Raw genomic sequence first — 21035 nt, forward strand, 5'->3', positions numbered from 1 at the left:
CAACTACAATGAAGAAATGGAGAAGTTCTACATGGAGCTGGAGAAGTTGTATAAAGAAGGTCACACGTTCTACAAGATCATTGTCAGTTAATTTAATGCCAAGATAGGACTGAGAAGGTTGCCCGAAAAACTCCACATCGGGACCCATGGCCTAGAATGGAACAAACAGGGTGAGAGACTGTCTGAGTTCATCATGTGGACCAAGACCATCGATGGTAACTCACAGTTCCAGAAGGCCGAATCTAAATGTTGGACGTGGGAATCTCCCGGTGGACAGTTCCACAACAAAATTGACCCATCACATTCAATTGACATTTTTGCCTGACCGATGTTGTTGGTGTGCCAAAATTCCAAATGGAATCAGACCACCGTCTTCTTCGTGCAAAATTCTACTTCACAGAGAGGGGAGAAAGGGCTTCAAAGTTTAAGAAGAGAACTCCCAGAAATACGTAAGTGTAAAAAGCAAATCATAAAATTTTGGAAGAAAATACAAACAGCTATTTATAGAACACCAGGTTAGAGGAGATAATGACTGGAAAATATACAAAGTAAAATGTGAAAAAGAAACCTGTCTTAAGTGGGGAAGCATCTAGAGGCAAGACTTTACTCTAAGAAGTCCTCTCAACTGAAAGACCACTGCCAGATAGTTTCATTCAAATGTGGAGTATAAATAACAAGCAAATGACTGGCAAAATACAATAAAGCAAAACAATAAGTCCTCTCTCTGCATTGCAACTCCTCCCTCTCCCTCAGTGCATAGGACTCTGACCCTGTCCTTAGTCCAAGAAATAAACCCCAGTCTACCCCGTGTTCTCTAGAATTTAGAGACATCCAGATGCTCCACAAATCCATTATTACATTCCTCTTTTCTCTTACTGACCAATCGGTTTGTTCATACAAGTTCAAGGGAGACCAAATGGAACTGTGAGACTTGTGAAGCTTCTTTGCCTTCAACCCAACAGAGGCATGCATGTGACTTAAGAAACTGTCAGCGCTTCTCTCTGCAGAGCCATGTGATGCTGACTAAGAAAGAAGGGACAGGATCCCTGCAGGATGCTCAGTTTTTGGAGGGAGAAAGCCAGGAAAACCGATGTGTGAAATTAATGTGTCGTGCTCAGAGAATGCACAGTCACCATGCAGGTTGTCTCCAGGAGAGAGATCAGGGAGCAGCACCAGAGCATAGAATGGAGCCACTGGGTTTCAAACTTCAGTTCATGACTGGGAAAATAAGATCCCTGTTCTAATCTTCTATTGAAAAAGCAGAAGACATGTCCTCAAGAACAAAACAAAAGCACAAAGAGGAACTTGAGAGAAGAAAGACAAAAAAAAGGCTTGAAGGAGAACTGCAAGAGGCTAGAGTTTGAAAATAATTTTAAAAGATAAAGGAGAGCTGGAGGGATAGCACAGCAAGGGGAGCACTTGGCTTGTGAGAGGTCCTCCAAGCCCCACCAGGAATGATGCCTGAGTGCAGAGCCAGCAGTAACTCCTGAGCACTGCAGGGTGTGGTCTCCAAACCAAGAGAGACACAGACAGAGAGGGGATGAGGGAAGTAGGATAAACATAAAGAATAGGGCTTTGAGAAAACAGGAACATTTTCCTGATTAGAACGAGGACTCATCCTCACAAATTAAGATAACTGGTTCTGTGCTAAGTACTATTAATCCTAGTATTTTAAAAAAAATGCTTATCATTATGACTTGAACTGTGTCTTTTCTGAATTGATAAATTCAAATCCCAGTTCCTGGGGCCTGGAATGTGACCTTATTTGGAAACAGAAGTGAGGCAGGTGTGACTTAAGACGAGGTCACGGGGGGCGAGGGGGGCAATGTGGGTCCTCATTCATTAGAACTGCTGTTTGCATGAAAAGGGGATTTTGGAGATCAAGACAGACACAGGTAGAGCCACCTCTACCTCACAATCAGAAGATACATGAACAAAGATAACATCTACAAGGCAGGGAGGAAGAGCAGGTAGGTAGACAGAACCTTGGCAATGAGTTCTAGGGAAGTAATTAAACCTAGACAGGCTTTAAAGAAATTACTGTCCCTAGCCTTAAAATAACCAAAAAGAAGTAAGGCTGAAACCATTTTGTGGACACAGACACTGAGTTTTCCTAAGAATAACTAGCACCAGAACAAGCTGAGAGAGGGCTGGATGCCCCCTCCAGAGAGAAGCTCCAGAAAAAACAAAGGTTTGTGATAAGGACATGAAGGTGGGCCAGCAAGGTGCCAAGTTCTTCCCCGTGACAACATCAGAGCAAGGGACAATTATTTACATAGAAAGCCCTCCATGGGGGAATTTTGGGAGAAAAGCTATAAAACCAATTCTGCAAAGACCAGAGGTTGCTCCCTCATTCTGAGGGGAGGGGCCACCTCTCCATCTGAGATAAGCACACTCAGCTCTCTCTTCCTCTCCTGAACGTGTTACTCTTTCTTTTCTTTTGATTTTGGGCCACATGTGGTGATGCTCAGGGATTACTCTTGCTATGCACTCAAGAATTACTCCTGTAAGGGCTCAGGGGACCATGTGGACTGCTGGGGGATCGAACCCGGGGCTGTCACATGTAAGGCAAGTGCCCTACCTGCTGTACTATTGCTCTGTCCCTCTTTTTTATAATCTCTAGATAAAACTTTTTTACTTCAACATTGGGCTGGAGCAAGAGCACAGCAGGTAGGGCGTTTGCCTTGCATGCAGCCAACATGGCTGACTCGAGTTCAATTCCTCGCCCCTCTCGGAGAGCCCGGCAAGCTACCAAGAGTATCTTGCCCGCATGGCAAAGCCTGGCAATGCTTTGGCATTGGCAATACCCGTGGCATATTCGTTATGGCAAACACAGTAACAACAAGTCTCACAATGTTACTGGGCCTGCTCGAGCAAATCGATGAACAACGGGAGGACAGTGACAGTGACTTCACCATTCATCTCCTCCTGAAATTTTTTTTTTGTGAGACAAAAAGATAGACTTGTGGTGCTGAGGTAAGATTTAGGACTGACTTTCCTTTCCTGCCCGGCCGAGCTGGTTTCGATTCCTCCGCCCCTCTCAGAGAGCCTGGCAAGCTACTGAGAGTATCTCGCCCGCACGGCAAAGCCTGGCAAGCTACCCGTGACGTATTCAATATGCCAAACACAGTAACAACAAGTCTTGAAATGGAGATGTTACTGGGCCCACTCGAGCAAATCGATTAACAATGGGAGGACAGTGTTTCTTGTTGTTGTGTTTCCTTTCCTGCAAAGAGCAATTCCCTGCTTCCAGCATGGGTCCCACAGATTGGGTGCAGGGATTGTTTCCCATGCCAGCCAGAATAAGAGGGACCCAGACACAGTTTGATGACCACAAGTGGGGCTGACGAGTTGGGAGAAGTCTGTTTCAACCCAGGACCATTTGCTCTCAACAGAACGAACATCTCCAAATGTTATGTGTACCTAGGTCAAGAATTCAACATGTGGAATGACCTGGCACCTGAGTTGTGTGGGAGGAAGAGAGTGACTTGGAATGCCTTCAAGAGCACCAAAGAAATAGCTAAGAGGATGAAGAACCTCCGGCTCCAGGCACATCTCTTTGATTCCACTGTTCTTCCTACATTAACATATGCCTCAGAGACCTGGGCCCTATGAAAACAAGATAAGAATGCTATTTGGGTCTCCCAAAGAGGAATCGAAAGAGCTATGCTTTCAGTATCACGATTCACTCAAGTGAGAGAAAGAATCCAGAGTTCCGACCTCCGTCGACAGTCAAGAATCAGGGATGCTGTCTCGTTTGCCAAGGAGTCGAAAATCAGATGGGCTGGACATGTAATGAGATTTAGAGACAACCTCTGGACTAGAGCCATTACCGATTGGATTCCACGAGATGTCAAAAGGTCACATGGCCACCCACCTACGAGATGGTCAGACTTCTTCGTCAAGATCCTGAATGATCGGTTTGAAGCTCTTCATGTTTCTAGAATGAGCAGACGCCATTGTGCTATACTAGCACGTGACAGGGACGAATGGAGATATTACTAGTGCCCACTCGAGCAAATGGATGAGTAACGGGATGTCAAGTGATCAAGTGTTTGTGGGTCACTGAAACTGTGCCTCTGCTGCAGCCCCGAAGTTCCTCCATGCACCAGGATCACCCAATGTGGCTCTGCGGCTGGGTTACCCACAGAAGTGGGGGTGACCCCACATTGTGACCCAGGCAGGATTCCCCTTGCATGTGTTTTCTTGACCTGTCCCCTCAGGACCTGCTTCACATTCTCATTCTGGATGGGCGGAGTGATGGGGCAGACGGTCCCCCAGTGCTGGGTCACTTTAAACCTCACCCACAGAACAGGTTGCTCATCAGAATAGAGAATGGGATTTTGGAGGTGGGATCTGGCAGCAGATAAAAGGAGCCTTCCTGCCCCCATCCCCCCGCCCCATGTCTCCCTTTTCCGATGGGCTTCTCTCACTGTCCACAGGCTGCAGGACCAGGCAGGGTGCCCAGCTCAGATAGATGCCGGGAATAGGCAGACCTCAGAATACAGGCAGGGCCAGATACCCAGGGAAGCTCAGACTGGACGACCAGGCAGGGATGGACACCAACCATGGGAGTCTCACTCACGCGCATGTGGCCGGAGGCTAGGAGAGTGGGAGAAGGATGACAGGAACTGCTGAGGCAGAGTGAGGAGGCCGAGGGGCAGCACAGAGCACAGGGATCTCACCCACATGCAGGTGGCCATGGCCAGAGACTGAGGAGAGTGTCCATGGGATGGAGAGAACAAGGCAGGGTCAGGGCCTGGCTGCCGTTCTCAAGAGGCAAGTAGAGCACACGAGAGGAAATGGGGAGGTTGGTCGTGGGAAGGGCAGTGTCAGGGACAGAGCAGTGACGCTGTTCACCAATGAAGGAGAGGCTTGGACATCTGGACAGGGACCTGGACCCATCTATTTAATCTGGACAATAAACTAAGTTTTAATCTTCCGAGTTTTGCATGTGAGTCTTTCATACAATTCTCAAGAAAGCACCAGCACAAGAAAACCCACTTTTGTGCTAATAGGGGACATTTGACAGTTCTGCAGATCCGGAAACTCTCCTGCTGCCCTCACCTGTACCTGTCTCACCCACATCTCACTGGCTTCCAGTCTCGGACCCTGATCAGACCCAGGCCTGGGTTGAAAGGAAGGAAAGAGAGAAGATTTTGAGGGGACACCCTATTTAATCTGGAAGATGTGTGGAGAGTGAGAGTTAATCTCACCTTAGGTTCTCTTCGAGGGGAGAAAAAAAACCATAAAAGCTGGTGAGCAATTTTATCCAAATGGGTTTTAAAGACGACCGCTGTACTAGAGCTGTTAACGACTGGGTTCCACGGGATGTCAAAAGACCGCGTGGCCGCCCACCTACCAGATGGTCAGACTTCTTCGTCAAGATCATGAACGATCGGTTTGAGGCTCTTCATGTTCCTGGAGCGAACAGATGCCACTGGGCTACACTAGCACGCGACAGGGACAAATGGAGACATTACTGGCGCCCGCTCGAGCAAATCGACGACTAACGGGAAGTTAAGTGATTAAGTGATAAGGGTCTGCACCAGGGGCTTCAAAAATAGCAACCATGAAACATGCCCAATAAAATGTGGTGACAGAAAAAAACCACAATTACACTGAGGTGAATTCCCGAGTCCAGGGGCAGGTGTGGCTCTGGATCTCTCCTTAGGCCTCACTGTCCTTCCGGGGTATTTGGTATGGCAGGGGACACAGAGCTCAGGCCCACAGTCCTGGGGTTTTGCCTTGCTTCCATCACCTCCTGATCATTCCTGTGAGGAAGAGAGAAGTTTTGAGCTTTCGGAGGGTCCAGAGGTCCTGTATTGAGTGGAACTGAGAAGCAGGAAGAAAGCAGGTCCCACCCACTCTGGGGATGTCGTTACAGGCTCTTAGAATCACTAAAAAGAATTATAATTTTCCTTCTGACTGGAGAGAGAGGTGGGTTCATGGCACCACATGCTCCCTGAGCACCCCCACCCACCTCCAAGCCACGTTCAGGATGTCTCCCTCCCCCAACCCCCAAAGCCTAAATCCAAAGGTTATTCCAGGCCTCCAAGCCTCTGTTCACTGCTGCATAATCCACGGAGGAAGTCGGACCTTAGAACAGCTGGCGTCAGAACCTGGGGCTGTCCTCACTGTGATGGGGTGACAGCCTCAAAAACCCCCTCTGGGGCTTTGCTCTGGAATGCGGTTGAGGCTGCTGTGCAAAGGTTGAACTCTGCAGAAGGAACCAAGTTTTAAGTCTTGGGGCTGACAGGCTACTGTGTGAGCCTGTGTCTTTCCGGGGCCCTCTTTGCCTCTCTGGGGGGACCCCACTCCCACCACAGCCACTCACTCCTGGAAACCCACTCTTAGTAGATTTTTGTCATGCTTGGTACGCATACATGGGGCCTTCCCTGGCTCTTTCATGCGCCCAATCTCAGTTTGACCTATAGTTCCACCGAATTAGATGTTCACACAGACCTCTACTTCAAGCTCCAAAAGTCATTTTCAGGAGGCCCAAAGACTGGACTGGAGCGTCAGCACAGGGACCCCAAAGACATTTGCTGCTTGGAACCCCAAGTGTTGGTGATAGCTGGGCCACCCCCAAGGTGCTCCAGGTCTTCAGGGGTCCATGTGGTGCTAGAAAAGAACTGTGGTTTGCCGCATTAAGGCAAGCGCCCTAATTGCTGACTGCCAGGCCGGCCCTGCTCGTGCTGCTGAGCTGGTGGAGTGCTAGGATCACATGTCACTCAGGGCTCCATCTGATGCTTTTGCTTCGGAACTCAGGCCTCCGCAGTTCTCAGCCTGTGATTCTCACAGAAACCCATGACAGTGAGACAGTGAGTCAGTGCAGCTACAAACGGATGCCATGCAGGGTTTCAAGGATAGATTCTCAGCGCCTCCTGGCGGGGACCAAGAGGCACCCTCAGTTGCGAAGACCTTCACTCCCACCTCCCACCCACCTGTAGTTCCAAGTGGAAAGGCGGTTTCTGACAACCAAACAATTACATTTCTCCTTACACAGAAACCATTTGCATTGGCTTCTTAAAAATTATCTCAGTGAATTTTCATGTGCACTTACCCAGCAAGTTAATGTTTCTGCCTAGTACACTGATTTTTTTAAAACGTTGTGTATATTTCTAGGTAGTTTACCAAATTGTTCTCAGCAAGGTCAGTTTCCATAAATGCACTGGACCCTTTTAAAACCTACTATCTGAAGTTCCAAGGTAATTTTACCATTATTATTATCATTATTAGGCAATATTGATCAGATAGGCATTTCCACTTCTACATAATAAACTCTCTTTAGTGACCATGTGCACAAAAATAAATGTGAAGAATAACTGTTATCATGGCACAAGATTTTCAGAAGATAGAAATTTAGTTCACTCAAAATTTGGTGTAGTTCAGTCAACTTAAAGCTTGAATAAATGTTATATTCTTTTATAGGACATCATGCTTTCCAAATCTCTTTGTCCATACAACCCAGCAGCAAATGGATCTAGAACAGGTGCTGCCTGCTGGACTCAACGGTGAACAAGGGAGGAAGAACCATGTCATTTGCTCAAGAGGAAGCTAACCGAGATACACTGTAGGACCATAAATGGCAGCTATGAATCGTGTTGGTCCACTGACAGGCAGACATTCGTCAATAAATATAAAACTTAGATTAAAACCTGACTACTTTGTTACAATGCATGAAGCATCATGCCTGGAACTAAGTCTGATTTTTTTTACATCGACAGTATTGATGCCTAAAACTGTCTTATACAAGTCGCCATAGAACCCATGAGTATGCTTTTATTTTTTTTGGATGAACTGAATCGTTTATTCCCGCAGACCCATATATTCTTGAGTGCTCCCTTCCCCCAGCAGCCCCCAGTCTTTCTCCTTCTGCGGAGGGACGCAGCAGTGCTCTTGGGACGCCCTTGACACAGCTCAGGGTCCACAATCTTGTCTCCACAAGAACTGGTGCATCTAACCGTTGCAGCTTAAAACATGTTTCCTGGGCCGCCATGCTCTGGGGCTGCATCTGCGGGGAGATCATGATGCTCTGTTGGGGACCCATCATGCCCTGCACGGACATCATCATGCCCGGGGAACCCATGGGCCCGGGGTGGCTGTAGAGCCCAGCTGGACTCCAATCTTTGCCAGGGATCGTGCCCACAAGTGCAGCTCATCAGGCCGGGCTGGCTGGACATGGTGGATTGTGCTGGTGACATCATCTGGTGGTGGGGCACATCATGCCCTGCTGGAGTAAGGCTGGTGGCCGCATGGGATTGTGACCGAGCATGGATGGAGCCGTACCGAGAGGGACATTCAGAGTAGCCACTGTCCTGGGGCCTCCCATGCCAGGCAATGCCAGCCCCATTCTGGGAGCCTGTTCCCCCATCAACCCCTGCATATGCAGAAAGCTGGCCCCGGTGCCTGCAGCTGTTTGTGGCCCGGGAGGTCCCTGTGCAGGAAATACTGCAGTGTCTGTCCCTTCCATTCTCAGATGAAGAGAAACCACAAAGATAGGTTCTCTGTGTCCATGCCTGATCCCAGGGACAAACCAGCTCTCTGTGCCCCACGGATGAGCCTCAGGCCTCATCCCTCACTTCCCTGCTGCCCCTGCTGTGGAGTCCTGGCCTGAATTCACACAAACATGTGAAGTACTCAAGACTTTGGTTTTCTCTGGCATATGTCACCTTCTCCATGCTAAGACTGATATTCCGTGTTGTATGTCTCAGGTGAACACAACTGCCAGTGAGAAATGTTTCAGCAGCTCTGGTTTAAGCTAGGTGACCAGAGTCACTGAATGTTCCTGGAACAGTCTGGCCCGAGAAGCATCTTCTGCACCCTGGCAGTCACACAGGAATTTCAGAGACCAGAGAAGGTGTGCTCCTCACCACAAGGATGCCTGCTCTGAAAGTCACCCAGAATGTGCCCCAGGACTGTGGGGGAAGAATCAGTGAAAGGACAGGTGAGATCCAGAGGAACAGCAGGTCTCACAGAAGTCCTTTCTCGAGCGTCAGTTGAACTCAGCGCTGTCTCCTCTGTCCTCTCTCTGCCACCCCCCATTTCCCTGGAGCCTCTAAGAGAGCTAAAGGTCTGATAGAGACCTACTCCCACACTTTCTGCCAACACACCACCTCACACAGCACGCAAACCATGCCAAACACCACAGACACACACACCCTCACCACCTCACATACCACACACACCACAGATGACATACATGCCCTCACTACCTCACATACCACACACACCATAGACACAAACACCTCCTCTCACTACCTCATATACCACACACACAAGAGACTACATATACACAACCCCCAACACTTCACAATACCACACATGCATACCAGGCACCACACACAACACAAATCTCACTACCTCACAATACTCACAATACCACACATAACACCACACACACACACACCCATACCTTCCCCATCTCACAGTACCACACCCCCATATCTCCACACTTAGCCCTTACCACCTCACATCCCACACACATCCCACAGATAACACACACATACCTCTCACCTCACATACAACATACACATACCACAGACAAGACACAGCAAGAACACACACACCTTACCAGTTCAGGTATATGTACACTACTCACATTTCCCTACCGCCTCACAGTACCGGGCTGGAGCAATAGCACAGTGTGTAGGGTGTTTGCCTTGCACTCGGCCGACCAGACCGACCTGGGTTCAATTCCTCCGCCCCTCTCAGAGAGTTCAGCAAGCTACTGAGAGTATCTCGCCCACACGGCAAAGCCTGGCAAGCTACCCGTGACGTATTCAATATGCCAAACACAGGAACAAGTCTCACAATAAAGACGTTACTGGGCCCGCTTGAGCAAATTGATGAACAACTGGAGGACAGTGCTACAGTGCTCACAGTACCACACCCACGTCCCACAGATACCACATACACACTCCTCTCCACATCACATACCATACATCCACACCCACACCCCCTCTTTCTTCACCCCGAGGAGTACAGTTCTTCGTTCACTTGTGTTCTCATTGGTGACTTCTGTAAAATGAAACTCCCTTTCCCCAGTCACCGAGTGCTGAGCGTCCCTCATGTTTGCTCTCACACCACGCTGCTCACACAACGAGTAGCCATCACGTGCCTGCCACAGAGCTCCTTTGCTCACTACAGTCCGACAGGCCACCACCATCAGCCCCTGCACGTACCGGCGTCCCTCTACCCAAACCATTGTCACCTTACAGTGTCTTCATCAATTCAGAAAGCCAACAAAAGTCCAGGATTTGAGCTGCAGCCACATGGCACAGCTGTGTGGTCAAGGGCACACACACAACACTGGAACAGACAGGATAAATGAGTCCTGAGATTTTCGTGGTGAGCTAGCTCCCCACGCCAAGGAAAAATGTCTCCACACAATTAGAAAGGCTGTCAGCAGTGGCAGGGAGTGTGGTAGGCCATGTGAAAGCAGAAGGCTGGTGACAAACCTGGTGAGATCTGTACACAGCCTTAGGAACACAAACTTCCCAGCTGAGCCCCAGGGCTCCAGGCTTGTGACCCCTGCAGCTGACACGGAACCTTTCCAGATCATGTCTGTGTGTGCTGGGGGCAGGTGTTGCGGGATAGGGGTTGGAGAAGGGCCAGCCCAGGGCAGCTGGGCCTCATCCAGGCTGTGCTTCTTCACGTCCCTTCCCCAGTGGTAAACTCAGGAGCCTGAGCACCAAGGTAAATCCTGCAGTGCCCTGGTCCAGGTGGAGGAGAGCCAGCCTGCCCCAACGTCCACCCCCTAGGAAGCACCAGGTTCCAGGCTGAAAACATCGAGAGGGGTCAGAGAGACATCTGACTTGCACGCGGCTGGCCCAGGTTTTATCTTGGCACTGCGTACACTCACACATGAGCCCTACCAGGAGTGATCCCCGAGCACCACCAGATGTGGCCTCAAATCCCCAAAGGAAAAGATAAAGAATTTCAGGGCCAGAGAAATAGTACAGAGGGTAGGGCACTTGCCTTGCATGCGACCAACCCAAGCCAGGCCAGGGAGCCCTGAATCTCTCCAGGAGTGACCCCTGAGCAGACCCAGGAGTCAGCCCCAAGCACAACTGGGTGCAGTCCAACACCCTTCTCCCCCCAAGCCCAAATGTCAAGAGCATGAGATCTCTGGAGACGGGTTTAAAACCCCAAACCACCTTCTGCTATTAGTTCAGCCCTGAGATGTAACAGAGAAAAAGCCCCGGAAGTTGATTTCTTCATGTTTGCCAGGACACAGTCTCATTCAGACACACCTGCTGGGCTGGGACAAGCCCCTGGACCCCTGCAAGCCTTGACCCAATTAAGTCACCCCAGGTCTTCTGTGGCAGAGACAGAACAAACATTCCATTTCCTTTATTGCTACACCAGGGGGGTGGGAGTGACAGGCGAGGCTGGGACAGTGACAGGTGAGGCCAGTGGAGGGGTGAGGGCGGGGAGGGGGAGGGCAGGCATATTGGCCAGGGGAACTCTGAAATGAACGGACTTCACTTACATGCCAGAGAGAAATACAATCAGGTGGACATCCCGAGTAGGGAATGTAAACACTTAAATTACTAAGTCATTATTTTAAGCTCAAAATACTTCAATGAAAATGGCATCCAAAAATCATATAAATTACATTTAAGGTCTGTACATGATTGGAGGGAGGAAGAAAAAAACAAAACAAGACAATACTGTGCTCTGTACAATAATGCTTCCTTTGTAACATTCCAAAGCGCAGAAACACGCTCCCTTGAATTCCAGAAGAAAGACACCGGTAGGAGATGGGATCGTCATTTTCCCAATGCAGAGGCCGGTGTCTTGCTCCTGTAAGGCACATTTTCACATGCAGGAGTCGCTCCGGAGAAGCCCTTCCTTAGACACCGGTGGAGGCCACATCCTTGCCCGCTCATCTCTGCATCCCAGGGGCCACCTTCTGGCAGGGGGGCCGAGCAGCGCCTCCGCAGGGCCGGGCACTGCAGGCTGGGCCGCTCCGACTTGCATCCCGGTCCAGCGAGACCAGCAGCACCTCCGCCGGGCACCGCAGGCTGGGCAGCTCCAACCTGCGCCCCTATGCCCCGGTCCTGGCGCAGTCCCGCAGGACACACGCGGCGCTCGGACAGAACAGACGGCTTCTCAGCCGCTGACACGGCCCGTCCATGCGCCCGCGGGGAGGCCAAGTGTCCTGTTGCTGGCCGCTGCCAGCTGCCCTGCTTGCTGCGAGACGGGCCCGCGTGGCATCCTGGCAGCCGGACAAACGTCACGTCCGAGGACGGACTGCCCTCGCCTCGCACGCAGGCGCTAGCCCCCGGGCTCCGGCGGCCGCCCCGGGGCTCCGGCGCGCTCAGGCGTCCAGCGGGGCCGGGGCCTCGTCCACCTGCGGCGGGTCACTGTCGCCCAGCAGCTCCGTCTCGGGCACGGAGCCGTCCTCCTCCTCCTCCGCGGCCTCCTGCACGGGGCTCTGTGCCGCCTCGTCGGCCGCGTGCGGCGTGTCCTCGGGGCCCTCGACCAGCAGGGCGGCCCGGTCAGCGCCCGAGGTGTTGGACGGCGCCGTGGTCACGTAGCCGGTGCTGGTGGAGCCGCTGCCGCTGTGGTGGGAGCCGGGCTTGGGCACGAGTGGCGCGGGCGCCTGCTGCGGGGCCAGGGGCAGCGGGATCTGCACCGGGTAGAAGTTGGGCAGGTAGGCGCCGTAGGCGGGCACGGGCTGGTAGCCGTTGACGGGGATGTAGAGCTGCGGCGGGGGCACCAGCGGCCGAATCTGGCCCTTCATGGGGATGAACTGAGGCTGCGCGAAGGGCGGCGCCTTGGGCTTGGGGCCCCCGTAGCGCGCGTTGCTGACGTTGCTCACGGGGCTGGTGCTCAGCGAGCTGGTCTGCGTGGCGTTGCTGGCGCCCGAGGTCTGCGCCGAGCTGCTGTAGGGCGCCAGGTTGCCCCAGGCGCGCAGGCGGCTGTGGATGTCCTTGAAGCGCGGCCGCAGCCCCGGGAACTCGTTCCAGCACTCGATCATCAGCGCGTACACCCAGGCGGGGCAGTCGTCCGGGCAGGGCAGCACCTGGCGGCCGCGCACCATCTCCACCACGTCCTGGTTGGAGTGGCCGCAGTAGGGCTGCAGCCCGTAGCTGAACACCTCCCACAGCACCACGCCGAACGACCAGATGTCCGAGTCCACAGAGAACTTGCCGTACATGATGGCCTCGGGGGACATCCAGCGGATGGGCAGCAGCGCGCTGCCCACCAGCTTGTAGTAGTCGGCCGAGTAGACCTCGCGGAAGAGCCCCAGGTCCGAGATCTTCACGGTCAGCTTGTCGAACACCAGCACGTTGCGGGTGGCCAGGTCCTTGTGCACCACGTGGTGGCTGGCCAGGTACTCCATGCCCGCGGCGATCTGCACGGCCACGTGCACGAAGTCCGGAGGCTCCAGCGCCGACTTCACCGTGCGGTCGTCGTCGGCGCTGCCCACGTCCGAGTGCGGCGAGCGCATGACCAGGAACTCGTGCAGGTCGCCGTGCGGGCAGTAGCTGAAGACCATGCTGAGGGGCTGGTCCTTGGTGACCACGCCCAGCAGGCACAGGATGTTGGGGTGCTGCAGCCGCGCCCGCAGCAGCGCCTCGTGCCGGAACTCCTCCCGCAGCGGCCCCTCCGCCTTGTCCTTGAGCGTCTTAATGGCCACGGCCTGGGTCTGCTCCCCGGGGGCCGGGCTGAACAGGTGGCCCTTGTAGACCTTGCCGAAGCGGTCCTCCCCCAGCTCCTCCATAAAGCGTACGGTGGACAAGCTGATCTCTTTGAGTTTGCCCTGCTGGGGAGAGAAGCCAGTGAATCCCTGCTGGGGCCAAGAGGGGGCACAGGGAGCCAGAGCCGGGGCCTGGGGTGGGCACGGTCTTGGCTGCCCTGAACTTGCCGTTACCTGGGATTCTAAACTCTGAGGCCATGAGACTACTGGAAACTGTGCCCAGGCCTAGATACCACGGCCAAGGGAAGAATGAATGAAAGCACATCTGGACTCGCTCCAAGCCATGCTCCCCAGTCATCCGGAGCACCAACTGTCCCCAAGCACCCCGCGGGCTCTCGGCTGTGGTATGAGAGGCCAGTGGTTCCCGATCACACTTTCCCTCCCTGGCACCTGACCCCACTGCTCCATTCCAGCCAAGAATCAATAACCTCAGGCCAGTGAGTCCCTGTCCCCTGCCTGCCCAGAAGCGCTTCCTGGCTCTACTTCTCCCCTAGGAGTGCGAAGGGCCCATAGCTGCAGCTGGACGGGGCGGAATGGCCCCCTGCACTGCAGTCACGCGTGTCTGCCTGCCCAGACCACTCGAGGGGGTACAGCCTGTCTGGCCAGCCACACCCCAGCTCTACCCTGGAAAGGAAAACAGTGACGCAACCCAACTCCAGATGGATGAGGAAATGAACCCGGGTCCCTAAAATCTGCTCTAGTTTCCCAGGCCATCTGCGTCCCCAGGATGGCTGGTGAGGATGGTCAGCTGATGCGCCACAAGACCAGGCCACAGCGTTGGTGTCGGCTGGGAGGAGGTCCAGCCCTGCAGGCCGATGAGCCGGGGATCTGCTGAGCGTTGGACATTGACCCCGTTCGAGAGCAGAGTGGGGATGGCAGGGCCAGGGGGCACAGACCTGCTTGTGCTGGCTGATGAGCGGCATCTCCACGTCCTGGCTGGGCGAGGCCATGAGCTGGCGGCGCTGGGGCGTGGAGGCCGAGGCCTTCTGCTTATTCCGGCACATGCAGACCAAGAAGAAGAGGCAGGCGATGACCAGCGGGATGGCGATGCTAGGGACCAAGATGTACAGAATTCCCATCTTGCTGCTGTCCTGGGGGCCTGGGAACACACCGTGCTCATGAGCCTCCTGGGAAGTGTTCATCAATGCCACGCTCCCGCCAGCCTTCCCTCCATCCATGCCACGCTCCTGCCAACCTTCCCTCCATCCATGCTACGTTCCCGCCAATCTTCCCTCCTCTCGATGCCACGCTCCCACCAACCTTCCTTCCATCCATGCCACGTTCCCGCCAACCTTCTCTCCATCCATGCCACACTCCTGTCAGTCTTCCCTCCATCCATACCATGCTCCGGCCAGCCTTCCCACCTCCCAATGCCACACTCCCGCCGCTAGCCTTCCCATCACCCACCCAAATGCTGAGGCACCAGCATCTGGTCAGCTTCACCACACTCAATCTCTCCCACCTCTGAAAAACAAGGGCCCTGAAATCCACTTCTCGGTGCACGACCTGCTGCCCCTGCACACACGGAGCACAGGGCCACGGACCTGCTGCCTCTGACCCATGCTCTCCCTCACGCTCAGTAGTCGTGGGAAGGCGGCACCTCTATTCACTTGGCGAAACCTCGCCACCTGTCCCAGGTGTGGGCCCTGGATGGAGCTCCTTTTGTCAGCGTCTCGGGTTTCCCATCCATCCATCACGGCATCCTTTTGTTCAGGACGCCAGTGACTGAACAAGCACACAGCAGCCAGTGCATTTCCCCCATTGCAGCGTGTTCTGGGTAAGAGCTGGTGAGCTGCAGGAGTGATGCTCTCTTGCCCTCTACAGGACGTGCAGGGAAGTGACAGGGCACTGGGCTAGGGTGAGAGGTGGGCTTCCACGGGGGCAGGGTGGTGAGGCTCCAGAAGGCCCCTTCCTACCCCAAATCCCTGGGTGGGGAAGTGAGCTCAGTCCCTGAAGCCAGCAAGGAATGGAGGCCCACTGGGGTTCAGAGCCAGTTCTGGCAAGGAGTTCGTTTCTACCCGTCGGAACTTAGTGGGAAGCATCGCCCCAGCCAGTCGGCCCTCGTGGCTCCCACACGATATTCTACTCCAGAGCGAAAGTCCTACCCCTGCCCTTTGAGGGCGCTTCTCTCGGCCCTTTTGCTGGTGAGGGGATAGGGAGAGGCTCAAAGGTGAGCAGCTGGAGAGATAGTACAGCGGACAGGGCCTGCTTTGCACACAGTTGACCCAGGGTCAATCCTGGGCACCCCATATGGTCCCCTGGGCCCACTTGAGCTGATCATTCTCTTTGGGAGATGGCCAGGAGCGTCCACGTATGGCTTTGCTGCAATTTCATAGACTGCGGCTATTTCTGATGACCGTTTCACCCCCATTGCTAACAGTATGGCCATGGTGACTCTGGCGGGTCACCAGAGTTTTAAGTTGATTTGAAGTTGAGTGTGAAATAACCAATAGATTTGTTTAAAACAATTCATTTCAATCACATCCGGCCCCTATCTTCCCCTGCCTGGCTCTGAGGGAGAATAATGCATCTCAGGTGACACTGCACACACCAGAATCCAGCTCGCCAGTAGATGGACAGACACCAAGCAGCCAACATTCCTGAAAAAACAATGAGCCTGGCTCCTATTCATGTCAGAAGTGATTCTGCAACAAACATCCTTGGAGTTCTGTCCTGGAAGTTAAGCTAGCTCTGCGATATGATTTCTGGAACTGCCAGATTTTAAAGACAAAGTGTCTGGAGACGGAGAGGGGTTTGAACACATGCCTGGCAAGCGCCCCCCATGTGCTTGCCACGTGGCCTCTGAGCACTGCCAGGGCAGCGCTGGGGGTCCCTCTGGGCCGACAGCAGGCAGTCCTCGGATTCACAAACTGAACCCAAGGCCCCACTGGCTAAGTATTGCTAGGACAGACCCCTGCAGCCCTGCTTGGGAGACCCCAATGAAAAAATTGGAGGACCACACCCAGCAATGCTCAGGGGTCACTCCTAGCTCTGTGCTCAGGGATCCCTCCTGGAAGTGCTCGGGAAACCACATGGGATGCTGAGAATCAAAATCACGTCAGCCACATGCAAGGCAAGTGCTTGCAACCCACTGTACTATTGCTCCAGCTCTCAGATGTTTTTCTTTATATTTACTTAGTTTTTTTGAGCCACATCCGGAAGTGCTAAGGGCTTACTTCTGGAGGGGCTCAGGGGGCCCTAAGGGGTGCCAGGGATGGAAACCAGGTCAGCAAGTGCCCTGCCTACTCTACTGTTGCTCTGGCCCCTCTTTACATTTTGATTTATTTATCATGATGCAAAGTGAAATCACTCGTAAAAATGTCTTCTATTTGAACCTCTTGTGGGTTATGGGGAAACAAATCTATTAAAAAAATGATTACTGATCCAGGGGCTGGAGCGATAGCACAGCGGTAGGGCGTTTGCCTTGCACGCAGCCAACATGGCCGACCCGAGTTCGATTCCTCCGCCCCTCTTGGAGAGCCCAGCAAGCTACCGAGAGTATTCGATATGCCAGACATAGTAACAACAAAGTCTCCAATGGAGACGTTACTGGGCCCGCTCGAGCAACTGATCCAGAACTTAGACACTAGGTGTACATGTATTTCCACAAACTGCACTTTGAGTGAGATGCTCTAACTTCTGCAACCTTTTGCTGTAAAACGAGGGTCAGTATTCTTATTGATTTTTTCAGTCTACTTTTTTTTTTTTTGCTTTTGGGTCACACACGGCGATGCTCAGGGGTTACTCCTGACTCTGCACTCAGGAATTACTCCTGGCGGTGCTCGGGGGACCATATGGGATGCTGAGAATTGAACACGGGTTAGCCGCGTGCAAGGCAAATGCCCTACCCGCTGTGCTATCACTCCAGCCCCAATTTTTAGTCTACTTTCTTACTTTATTTTCTTTTTTGTTTTTTTTAATTTATTTTTTATTGTGCTCTTATTATTGAAATTCATTTAAAGTCCCTTTGAATTCTATAAGAAAATACACTTTACAGAGAAAAAAATTTGTTTGCAGCAACTTTCCAAAAATTCTTCCATAAAATATAAGTTACAAGTGTTCCTCTGGACAGACACACACACGCACATGCGCGCGTTCACACACACACACACACACACACACACACACACACACACACATCATTCAGTCATTTGACTTTTTTTTATAAAGAAAGATGGCCAAAGAACACAGTGACTGGTGTATGATTCTCTTCTTCAAAAAATATATATTTTTTTGTATTTTTGGGTCACACTCAGAGATGCTCTGGTCTTACTCTTGGCTCTCTGCCAGGAATAAGGGATCACTCCTGGTGGGGCTCAGGGGAGCTTATGGGGTGTTGGGGCTGGAACCTGGGTCAGCCGCATGCAAGGCAAGTGCCTTACCCGTTGTACTGTTGCTCCGGCCCCACTGTATACTTCTTTTAGGAAACTCTTTGAACAACTGCACTATTCCAGCAAAAGCGAAAGAAACATCGCCAGTTCCATTTGCCAACTGGCTTTCCACCCCCCCTCCCAGGTCCCCCCACGCACATGTGCAGTGACTACGGGGTTAAAGGGAAAGAGCACTTGAGAACTCCCCCAGCTAGAGGAGAGCCGTGGTTTCCATGGCCTTTTAATTCTCTTCATCAGCCCTCACGAGAGAGAATTCCCCACCAGCCCTCTGCTCCAGGCGCCACTGAGGCTGGGGTGCTTGGAGCTGGAGAGAATGGGATGCACGGTTGTGTCCGCCAGGACTCTCGCCACATCTTCTGCTTGCGAATCTATTTAATTTACCTAATTTTTGTTTACTGGCCGTGCCCGCTGTGCTCAGTATTTACTTATGGCTGTGCTCCGGGGACCCTACGGAATGCCAGGGATCGAACCAGAGTTCGCTGCGTGCAAGGCAAGCGCCCTACCTGTTGTACTGTCTCTCTGGGCCTCCTGCTTACAGTTTAACAGCGAAATTACAAGGGGAACAGAGTTCTATTTTCTCCTCCCTCTGTGCAGTTCCTGCAAGTCAGCTGAGGAGGCGGGGAGGCAAGGGGTGGGGACGGGTTCAAGCATCAGGAAGAAGCATCAGGGAAAAACTTCTGGGACAAAACTGCGGGAGAAACAAGACACCTTATTGAACATGCTAGAACTACAGGGGAGAAAGGGCAGGTGGCAGGGTGCTAGGATGTGAATTTCCTCTCCACAGACTGCTGGAATCAGAGGTAACTGGTACATTATTCTTCAAACTTCTCTAGCTCAAGATTCCTAGAATAACTGTTGCTATTTTCATATGCCAACAAACTATAATAGCTTGGCTTAAAACAATTCCAGGCTGGAGAGATGGTACAGAACAGAAGGCCTTGTATGCAGCTGACCTCAGTTCGATCCCCAGCATCACAGATGGTCCCCTGAGCCCCTCCAGGAGTAATCCCTGAGCAGGGAGCTACAAGCAAGCCCTGAGCACTACCAGGTGTGGACCAAAAATCAAAATAAAATATAGTAAAATTAAAAAGTAATCCTGGGGGCAAGGGAAGATAATACAGTGGGTAAGGTGTTTGCCCTGCACATGACCAATGCAGGTTCAATCCCCAACATCCTACAATGCCCCGTAAGCACCGTTAGGAGCGATTCCTGAGTGCAGAGCCAGGAGTAAGGCCTGAGCACTGCCCAAGCCCCAACAGAAGCAAAACAAACAAAAAAGTCATCTTGACCATGAAATGGGGACAGGGCCAGACCCGAGGCGGCTGGTCTCACATCACTCGCATCAGAGCAGTGAATGCCCGACAGCCAACCGAGAGAGAGAGTGATGGGGGGTGGGGGGGGGGAGGAAGAAAGGGAAAGGAAGAGAGAGGGAAAAGAGGAAGAGAGCAAGAGAGGGAGAGATACAGGGGAAGAAACAGAGGCGGAAAAGGAAAGGGCAGAGAGGGAGAGAGAGGGAGAGAGCAAGACAGAGGAGAGTGGGCAAAAGGGGAGAGTGGGAGAGAGGAGAGAACAGGAAAGAAAGAGAGCACAGAGAGAGAGAGGGAGAGAGAGAGGGAGAGGGAGAGGGAATCTGAGGAAGAGAAAGGGAGAGAGAGGGAGAGGAAGGAAGAGAGAGCAGGAGAGAGAGGCAGAGGGAGGGAAAGGGGCCAGGAGGAGACGTACCGCAGGACGGGAGGTCGCACAGCTCCATGCGCACGTTCTTGTTCTGCGTGAAGCACCAGGGCCCCTCCATCTGCCCGCCGGGGTTCCGGCAGTACGCGTGCCCCCCTCCCAGCTCGGGGAAGTCCACGCTGCTCAGGTGGTGGCTGTGGGGGTGCTGCAGGGCCCACGGCTGGCACTGGTGCCCGGATTTGGTGGTGCTGGCGGTGCCCCTGTAATCCGTGCCCGAGCCATTGTAGCACTGGTGGTCTGCAAGGGAAACAGAGTCAGAGGCTCCGTGCCCCCTCTGCAGAGCCCAGGGCCTGTCCACCCCATGCCGAGTCTCAGCAGACTGGAGTGTCAGGCCTAGAGGCCACAATGGGCCGTGTCTCCTGTCATGGGGAACCTCCCTGGTGGTCTATTGCTTAGGATTCGGACCTCTCTGATTCTGGTGGGTCACGCCTAGGTCCAATTCCCAGTCCGCACGCTACGCTGAAGGCCAGGAAGACCCAAGCCAGAAATGATTCCATGACCCTGAGTGCCTGCAGGACCCTGGGGGAGAATGTCCTCTCCCTCTTCACACCAGAAACCAAGAGGCCAGTAAAGCCCCAGTCTGGCCACTAGCTCCGGGAGGCCTAACTCAGCAGGCAGGTGCTGGGGGCCTGGGGGGGGGGGGGGGGGGGACCCTCGCTCCCAGAGGAACAGAGTGCTCTGAAGGTGTACATGCCATGGTCAGCCCTGCTCCCAGGCTGCGGGGCTCCCCAGAGCTAGGCGCCATGGAACCATGGCCAGCAGGTGACTGGAGTGCGTGTCACTGACCATCTGTACAAGTAAGGACCCAATGCTGTCATTACACTGCACAGGGCTGGGCGAACAGGGGGTGTTTGCTAGTCACATGGGGGGAGGCTCCACAGGCCTGCTGGCACCCGGGCCTGGCCCAGCCAGGGCTGAGGACAGCTGTCTGGTGCGAGGTGGCTGTCTCCGTGCCAATGATCTCCCTGCTGATGGCCGGCACTGCCCAGCCCAGAGACACATCCCGTCTGGAGTGGCCTGAGCCGATCCCTGAAGGTTCAGAGTTTAAAGTCCTGGCTGGGGAAAATGTGCATGGCCCTGTCCTGCTCCCCCCTCCCCCAGCCCACCATGGGCTGGACCCCCTCTAAGAACCTTATAGCCCTCAGGGGTCTTGCCAAGGCAGAGAGAGAGCCTGGGAGGTGGGGGGGGGGGGGGGGGCG

General features: G+C 53.2%; 1 protein-coding gene across 1 annotated transcript in view; it reads right to left on the reverse strand.

Moving 5' to 3' along the window:
• Positions 1–12328: 12328 nt before the first annotated feature.
• ROR2 (receptor tyrosine kinase like orphan receptor 2) overlaps positions 12329–21035 on the reverse strand; it is a 47891-nt gene continuing 39184 nt past the window's right edge. Inside the window, exons 6-8 of the mRNA XM_056127376.1 lie at positions 19828–20073; positions 14611–14813; positions 12329–13777 (exon numbers count right to left, since the gene is read on the reverse strand). Coding sequence (XP_055983351.1) covers positions 12329–13777; positions 14611–14813; positions 19828–20073 — 1898 coding nt within the window. The remainder of the gene's footprint in view (positions 13778–14610; positions 14814–19827; positions 20074–21035) is intronic.

The sequence above is a fragment of the Sorex fumeus genome, unplaced genomic scaffold, assembly GCF_029834395.1.
Source record: "Sorex fumeus unplaced genomic scaffold, SorFum_2.1 ptg000063l, whole genome shotgun sequence".
Lineage (NCBI taxonomy): Eukaryota > Metazoa > Chordata > Mammalia > Eulipotyphla > Soricidae > Sorex > Sorex fumeus.